General features: G+C 42.4%; 1 protein-coding gene across 2 annotated transcripts in view; it reads right to left on the bottom strand.

Annotated features, from left to right (window-relative positions):
* The window catches only part of AOAH (acyloxyacyl hydrolase), a 206,613-nt gene that overhangs the window by 11,948 nt on the left and 185,445 nt on the right, over positions 1–9,220 (bottom strand). For both annotated transcript variants that reach the window (XM_017873700.1, XM_017873701.1), the window contains exons 17-19: positions 7,547–7,605; positions 7,409–7,468; positions 5,690–5,786 (exon numbers count right to left, since the gene is read on the bottom strand). In XM_017873700.1, the coding sequence (XP_017729189.1) occupies positions 5,690–5,786; positions 7,409–7,468; positions 7,547–7,605 (216 nt within the window). The remainder of the gene's footprint in view (positions 1–5,689; positions 5,787–7,408; positions 7,469–7,546; positions 7,606–9,220) is intronic.

The following is a 9,220-nucleotide window of genomic DNA, read 5'->3' as shown; positions in this document are numbered from 1 at the left end:
TTTTTTTTTTTTTTTTTTTTTTTTAAACCGTGTGAGGATACAATGAGAAGTTGACAGTCAGCAACATGGAAGGGGACCCTCACCAGAACCTGACCATGCTGGCTGGCATCCTGATTTTAAACTTTTAGCCTCCAGAACTGTAAGAAATAACTTTTTGTTGTTTACAAGCCACCCAGTTCATGGTATTTTATTACAGCATTCTGAGATAAGACAGTTATTAAAAAATTCCCAGGTGTGTTAATAAGAGCAAGCCAATGGGAATTGAGCCCAATCAAGACTTCAGACAGAACCTACTAAAAAGTTGTGAAGAGTTGTATGAATAAGACATGGAGGCAGAGTCCTCTTGTAATAAATAGATGCATAGCAAACCAGGACCTGACCTGGACTATCCTGGTGTCATCTGATGCAGTGGTGGTAGGAAGCCTCTTAAATACTTTTTGACTCTCCGTGTTTGCAAAGAGAGTTGAATGACATATTGAATCAAAATCCATGCCTGAGATGGCTAAGAAAAAGTCCAGAAAAGGATTATGGTGATCAGGAGCTCTGGAAAATCCACAGTAGAAAGCAAATTTGAACCTTTTAAGGAAACACAGTTTAAACAAGATTGTGTTCCTTGAGAAGAATGTTTACTAGGAGCCTGATATTACAAAGGTGAGATTTGCTTATACAGGAGTTTCTTAGACTGTGATTCAATTTTGGCATCTAGGCTTAAAGCAATTCTAGGCTATTTTCATTTTGATTTGCATTTTATGTGAGTTACTAATTACCAAACTAAAACCTATGGCCCTTAGAGAAAGAAAGAGAGGTGTTGATAGATGTTTTCATGGAACAAGATGATTCAATTATCAGAGTTAGTGACGCAGGTTGAGCATCTCACATCCGAAAAGCCAAAATCCAAAATGCTCTAAACTTCAAAACTTTTTGAGTGTCAACATGATGCTGAAAGGAAATGCCTACTGGAAAACTTTGGATTTTGTATGTAGGATGCTCAACTGGTAAGTATATATAATGCATATATTCCAAAATCCTAAAACATCCCCCAAAATCCAAAATCTGAAACACCTTTGGTCCCAAGCATTCCGGATAAGGATATTCAACCTATACTGTGTTTTCAAAATGAGAAGAGATGACCATTCCCTTCTCCTTCCCTTGGAGACTTGAGCAATCCCATAACTGTGGGGATTATAACATTACAGCAGGACATCTACTTATACACCTAATCGGAAATGCCGCACTAGCATTATCAACCATTAGTTTCCTTGCAACTTCACTAACTTTAGTGCTCCTGATCCCCCAAAAGGAAAACTCAGGAAAAAAAGCACAAAGAAAGAGAAGGATATTTACTTGCCAAGCTTTGTGGAGGAACAGGAACAGACCCTAGGGTTGGGAGCAGTGGGAGAGGTCCACCTTTTATCATCACCATAGTCCAGCAATTCTAAATGATGTCGATGATAACACATTCTTCCCTGCTAGGAAATTATTCCTGTCTGTCAACTCCCATCCGTTCCCTACATTAGGTGGCAACTACAAGGGAGTCCAGCCTTTGGAAGAACTTGCTTGCCATATAAAATAATGCAATAGGTGTTAAAAGAAAATGCTACAAGTTTACTAAGACTACACCCTGTTTATTTACAGGGTAAACATCATTTTTTTCCCCATATGATTATTATGCCTGTGAAGGCTACAGGTCATCACATGTATGTAGCTATCAAGACAGTAAAACTTAAGGGAGCTTCAGTAACTCACAGGCAAGTGTTTATTTAGGATTTTATCTGTATTGTGGCCAATGTCACAGGAAAGATCCTTTTTTTGTTTATCTCAGGATGAATTCTGCTTTCTTGGGAGAAATGCAATACCAGACACTGGTCTTTACTTTTTCCTTGATTGATTTTAGAGTGGGAGGTCCAATCAAAGATAACATGGTAAGTTGGTCAGTTTCCTTTCTACTTTGGACCATAACTTAAAATAGACCAATGAATTCCTATTTGTCCTTCAGAAGACCTGGATTAAGTTTCTTGAACGATCATGGATGATCTGTGGAGATTTGGAGCATAATGTATTTTGTTTTGTTTTCTTCTTCTTTAATGTAGTTTATTTGTAAAGTCAAAGAAACTGCTAATGACCAGCTTTTCAAAGATGTAATAGAAAGAATGGAAGAACACTCATAAAACACTTGAAAGCTGTTTGATGAACAGCAACACTAGCAGATATTTTAAAGAAAAGGCTGCTTTCTGGTCAGCACCATAAAGTCATTGGCTGATTTCACAAATGTATTCATGGTGAGGGGAACCAAGAGCCAGGTTTACTCCAATTGAGCTATCTGGGAAGCTGAGGGCAGCTGGAGATATATTTAAACTGTCAGTGTAAAAATGGCTTTGTCAGCCAAGTGGCATTTTCTTTCCTCTATGGGGAGGTGTGGTGCAGACAAAGAAAAAGAATATCACCGCCTCAAGTTGGCATTTCCTGAAGGGAGGAAAAGTTGCTGCCTCTGTTTAGTTCATAACCAGTTGGAGAATGAGTCAGCAAGAGACAAAAAGAGTCTTTGGAGATGAGCAATCACCTTTCAGTGCTGGACTGAGGCTGCCAGGGTGGAAAATGAATGGGTCTTTTGCCTACCCTCAAGAGACAGGGACCCTCAACTGCAATTTGCTCTGTCACAAGGATGTGAAATTGTGAATTTTAGTATCATGAAAATGAGAATATTTTAACACAATGGTCAGATCACATATAGTACCAAAATGAGAGGAGAGATTTTCATGGGACTATCAGGACTGTAGACTTAATAAATAACTCTGTAGGATTTTAATTTCTGATAAAAGATTACTTTTCTTCTTGGTAATGAGATGCATTTCTACCATACCTTCCTCGAAGGAACTCAAAGTACTTCACAGGCATGAATGGAGCTGGGGGGTGGGTTGGACATCAGGAGTGAAGGAGTTGCTTCATACACACTGATGATGGTGGGGGTGGGGGGATGGCCATTAGCAGTTATTGAGTCCTTACAACTTTACAAGTTTTGTTTTACTTAATCCTTACATGGGTTAGTTATTTCTATCCTACATACAAGGAAACAAAGGCTGGGTGGTTATTTAATTCACTTGAGGCTACCCAGCTATTCTGTGTCTGAGCTGGAATAGGAACACAGTTGTAAATTCTGGGCTCTTTCTATAACCACACATTGTACCCACATGAGGTGGGTTTCTGGGAAGATGAGCTGCCCAGGCATGGGCGGTTACCCATGGAGATGGATCTTGGAGGGGATTATCCCTCCAGCTACTTTGGAAAATGCTAAAATTTCAAGTTAAAAATGTCTTTTGCAGTACCTGACTCTGAGCTTAAGTCAGGACACTACCACAGTTCCTGAAAACCAGACAGAAAAGCTAGCTCTTTCAGAGGTGGACAAGGTGGCACCTAGACATCAAATGCAGGTGCTGTATCAGATGTTCATGGGGGTGGGCCCCACAGTGGTCCCACTGTTCTCCCATGCCTTCCCTAGTGGGGTGCCCACTAACTTCCTGAGGAGAAGACGAAGAAGGCCCCATGGAGAAATGCCTAGGAGGCTTCTCCCACGTTGACGTAGAATGTTCAGTTCAGCTTAATTCAACTTTTTGCTTTTCCACTGCGTTTATTATTGTTGTGAGGACAAGAAAGGACTGATGAGGCTCTGCTTCCAAGCATGTCAATTCACCAGTGGAATTCCGGGCAGACAAGAATAAAGCTCTTCTCTCTATATCCTCCACAGAGATAAGGACTCTTCTGTTTTGTTGACAATTATGTTCCCAGCACCTTCATAGCTCCGGGCACATAACAGGACTTACAAATCTGATGACTGACCCAGCTCTTAATCTTGAGGCATTTTAAAGCTCCATTTATTAAACTTTATTTTTATTTTTATAGAGATGAGGTCTCTGTCAACCAGGCTGGAGTTCAGTGATGTGATCACAGTTCACTGTAGCCTCAACCACCCAGGCTCAAGTGATCTCCCCATCTCAGCCTCCAGAGTAGCTGGGACTACAGGCATGCACCACCATGCCTGGCTAATTAAAAAAAAAATTTTCATAGAGATGGGGTGTCGCAATGTTGCCCAGGCTGATCTTGAACTCCTGGACTTGAGTGATCCTTCCACTTCGGCCTCACAAACCCTTTACTAAACTGTAATGGACATAGAAATGACCTGTGGATTGTGTTTGAATGCAGGTTCTGATTAGGTAGGTCTGGAGTGGGCCCTGGAATTCTGCGTTTATAACCAGCTCTTGGGTGGTGTTGATTTTGCTTATCCAGAAGCATACATTGAGTAGCAAGGGTGTAAGGAAATGGTACGTTTTCTGTGTAACAGGCATAACATTTAGGAGGATGGCACATTACTTCATACAATCATCACAGAGAATTGTTAGGAAGATATGGTATCCCCATTTCCAGGGCTGGAAAGGGAGTTTAAAATATTCAGAGAATTGCCTGCAGTCCCAGAGATAATAAATGACAGAGCTAGAGATCACTCTGGAAAGTAAAAAAAAGTCCCATGTGAGTGTTAGACATTATTATATTTTTAATAACTTTATCTATATTCAAGGTTGACGATGATCAAAGATCACTTGGTGGTGCATTTGTTTACACCAGGAATTCATTAATGAGTCTTCAACTCTGCATTTTAATGAGAAGTTATTTATCAAAATGTCTCTCCCCATGAGAGAAATGTGTATCACCTAGGCAGGAAATCTAGTTAAGGGAGATCAGTCTTGTTGAAAGGATGTTCAGAATTGAACTACTAGAGTCTGCAATGCAAAATGTGTCAGCGAATGTAATATTTGATAATTCATGATGGCCATCTGCTCCAACCCAGATGCTACGGATGGGGCATTGGGGTGGGGACAGAGATGATAAACTCTGGATGAGGAATCTTCCATCTTTCGCCTACACTGTGAAACCCTTCATTAGCATTATCTCATCTGGCAGTCAACAGGGGCTTTGCTCTTGTATAAAATTGCTTAGCAATGAAAATGAATCAGGAAGGATTATAGTCAATAAGCAATAATTTTTCAGACTCAAGATGTAAAGGGTAAATCAGTAGCTATAGTAATCATGCCTGTTTTTGTGTGACTCCTCAGCAGTGACTCCAGTGTTTGGACAGAATACTAAAAAATAAACTTAGTAATAGTCTTTCCAGAAAGTTCGGACATGGGTTGATCACTTTGCCACCGGCAAGTTCTTTGGTCCCTCCCTTAGAGATTCTGATTAAGTTCATCCTGTATGGAGTGTGGGAATCTGCACTGCTCTTGCGTCCCTGGGTATTTCAGGGCCCACTGTGAGATGTGCCACCATATCCCTCATTTCTGTCACATCCATCAGGTAACCAGGGCTTTTAACCTGGCAAGAACAGGTTAGTGAGTGCATTAACCTGTAGGTTGCCAGCCCAAAGCTCTTTCTAAACAGTCACTGGCTCTATTGCATCAGGGATTCTAAAATGATGGTGAAGTACAGAGGTAATGCTGGGCCCAATCTTTTCAGAAAAAGTCCCACATTTTATCTTTTTTTCAATACTGAGAGCTATTAGTGTGTCAGAATAGGCAGGAGTAACCCTGCCTAGTCTGCGGCCTGCTGGCTTATAAAAAGCAGTATAAAAACCAGCTGCCCAGGCCCTAAACTAGCTGCTGCTTTCATCTTCTGTCAACACCCAAACAAAGCTACTTACTTTCATGGAAGGCAAAATCCATGTAGAAAAGATCGAAGTTTGTAAATTTCTCACTGGTTGCAATTTTTTTCAGTGTGTTGGAGAGTTGCTCTGCTCTCTGAAGAGAGAGGAAACAGGCAGAATTCCATGAAATCTAGACTTTGACTTTAGTGACATAATTCAGGCAGAACAAAGAAATCGATCTTCCCCATCCTACTCTACTTTCATTTCTCCAAGCCATCAGCAGACAGCTGCTCTGCACATTAAATTCTAGTCACATACAAATGGCCAATGAACATGCGACAAATGTTAACGTTCTTTAGGAATTGAATCAGTGTAAATTAGTGATACTAGTTTTTCCACCCTTGGAATTGGCAAAAGTAAGATAACCATGATATTGAATGTTGTCATGGGTAGGTGAATGAGAATGTCATTAGCTTAACTTTTCTAGAGAGCAATTTGGCAATATGGATCAAATCCTTAAACACGGACATACCCTTTGGCCCAGTAATTCTTCTAGGAATTTGTCTCAAGGGAATAGAGATGTACACAGAGACTTACACCTTTAGATATACGATTGTTCATCACAATGCTATTTATCATAGCATAAATTTGGAAACAATCTAAATGTCCAACACCAAAGGATGAAATAAATTATAATATATTCACATGTATAAACTTTAGAATGGTTACAATATTATGGTGTGGAGAAACAATTTATGAACACTGGAAAGCATAAAAGAGTATGTGCATTCTCATACTATGTAGGCAAAAAACCAAATATATTGATCTCTGGAAGTGGTAATGGGAAGACATACACATATACTAACTTTGGGTGGTGAAATTTTGGGTGATCTTTGTTACTTTTCTTTATTTTTTTGTGTGTTCTCCAAGTTCAAAAAATTGAAATATGCTTTTTATGTAAAAAATATTCAATAAGTCTTTTGTTCGTTCATTTTTGTTTTTGAGACAGGGTCTTGCTCTGTCGCCCAGGCTGGAATGCAATGGCGCGATCTTGGCTCACTGCAACCTCCGCCTCCTGGGTTCAAGTGATTCTCATGCCTCAGCCTCCTGAGCAGCTGGGACTACAGGTGCCCACCATGGCACCTGGCTAATTTTTGTATTTTTAGTAGAGATGGGGTTTCATCATGTTGATCAGGCTGGTCTCAAACTCCTGACCTCAAGTGATCCTCCCACCTCAGCCTCCCAAAGTGCTGGGATTACAGATGTGAGCCACTGTGTCCGGCCTCAATAAGTATTTTACAAACAGATTATTCACCATCTGTGAAAGAAGTGCAAACCATGTTCTTTGAGCAATGGATTCCCTGAGAGAAGGGAGGAAGGTTCTTATTTACCTCAGGAGAACTTCTGTCATGCATAGGGGCCAAACTCAACCAACTCTCTCCAAATCCACAACTACGCTTAGGACCAGCTTTAAAAGGTGTGTGTGTGTGTGTGTGTGCATGTGCACGCAGGGGAGTGTTTGTGTACACATGTGGACACACGAGAGAGACAGTGGCTGAGAAACACAGTCAGCAGAAGACAGACCCAGAGCGAGACAGAAGGAGACAGGGTGCACCAGGTTCTCTTGGCTCCCCAAGCACCTGGAAGGTTTGATCTTGTTATTCACCAGCTTGGAGACCATCCCCCTGCCAGGATCCCATCCCCAGTGAAAACTCTGCAGCAAACACAGGGAAAGAATGATCAAAGATGGTATCAAAAGGGCTGTGACAGTCGTACCTCTGAAGTTAGAGTCCGCAACGTCTTGTTGGAAGACATCCAGCCGTGGCAGGGGCTGACCTGAGAGCGGGAAAACACTTTGATTACAGAGGAACAGGGTGGGTAAGCAGGCCTTGAAGCAAGCTAGTGAGTGCTCACCTGGAGGCAGTTCAGGAAGGAGTACAAGTGCGCATAGGTCACGTCTTTATTTAGCTGGCCTGGAAAACAGAACGATCTGGTAGATTGCAGGCACTCAGCAATAGCAGCATTTAGAGACACTGAGGGGCTTCCCTGCCTCCCTTGCAGAAGGTCGCTATTTCCAGGGGATTCCCCTGATTTTTCATGCAGCATTGCTCTTGAAGAATGCCTGTGCTTTCCTCCTTTCTGAGCCTCTAGAAATTCAGACCCAGAGTTGGGGAGGAGCCCTGAGGAGCTCACTCCCATATAGAGCTCTGGGCATGGGCCAGGATGGGGCTGGGGGAACTGGCCTCATCTGGACTCAGGAAAAAGAAATCCAAGTATCCTACAGCTTGATATGAATCAGGATGTCTTGATAAAGCCCTTTAAGAGCAATACTTTCTCCTGGCCGTGGTATGAAACGCTCCCTGCATGGGGCACAGGGAACATTTGAGGTGGCGGTTGACCTAATTCTCTTTTCGAGGTTTATGGAATGCTCAGGTCTGACCAAATTATGCCATGCCAAGGGCCTGGCAGGACATTCTGAGTATCTGAAGCTCTGACCACGTAGTTCCCTGCAGTTGGTGAGCTGAAAGCTGTACAAAATGCTCGGGTGACCCATGGGATGGGGAGGCAATACCTCATGTCTCCCTTTGTGGCACTGGATTAAGGGCTGTCCAGTAGATATCTTATTTGACCCTAATTAGTAGACACCCTTATTTCCTAGTGCAGGTTACAGAGGTACATAACAAAGTGAAAAGTACCAGATGAGGGTTCATCCAGTTTTTCTGAATATCAGCTACAGTCCCAGAATCTGTGGGGGTGATTTCTTCTCTCTTCCAACACTGCTCCATCCCGCCTCCAGCATATACTCCCCCCGAAGCAATTAGACTTTCATGCTGTGGCTGACACACAAAATCCAGGTCTCCCCAAAGCTCGGGGGTAAATGACTGACACTGTATCCATGAACACTCCTCACACTCTTGAAAACATAAAGGAAGATAATAGGACCTATCTCAGAATGAAGAGAAAGATTGAAGGTGATAGAACACAGTCTTATTTTTCACTTATACCTCTGTCTGGTTAGCTAGACTGGAAGATAGATTCAATTTTCTTGTCATAGAGAAAAAAATTTATTATCTCTCTGTGTGGGTGAGTGAGTCCCAGGACGGGAAAGCCACAGGCTCATTACGGCCATTAAAGTCACAGTGACTCGCCAGGTCTGTCTTCTGCACAGGCTTCTGTATCTTCACATTTTAAATGAATCCCAAGCCCTCGGCTTTTGTCCTTGCTTTCATTGTATGGGTCCAACACTGAACTCCCGTTTTCCCCCAAGTTCCTACTTCTACCCACCGAGGCTTTGTTCCATTTTGTGTGTGTGTGTATGTGTGTGTGTGTGTACTTTTTGTCATTTGCTCCCTTCCTGAATGTGTCTCAGCTGCACTGACTGACGTTTTCCTTCTCCACTCCCCACCCTGGGTTCTCCACGGGCTCTTCTGGCTTGGTTCTTCCCCTTTGGGGGCTGCCACTGAGCTGTGACCTTCTGTCTCCCCACCTTCTGTGAGGGCCCAGTGTCTGGCTGCTTTTGCCTTGGTGCCTGGTGCCATCTTGTCTCTATGTTGGAACTGGGGCCTCATAGTGAAACTTAGGTAGCCT

This window comes from Rhinopithecus bieti, unplaced genomic scaffold, assembly GCF_001698545.2.
Source record: "Rhinopithecus bieti isolate Rb0 unplaced genomic scaffold, ASM169854v2 scaffold_6944, whole genome shotgun sequence".
NCBI lineage: Eukaryota > Metazoa > Chordata > Mammalia > Primates > Cercopithecidae > Rhinopithecus > Rhinopithecus bieti.
This window is presented reverse-complemented; position numbering and strand designations above follow the sequence as displayed.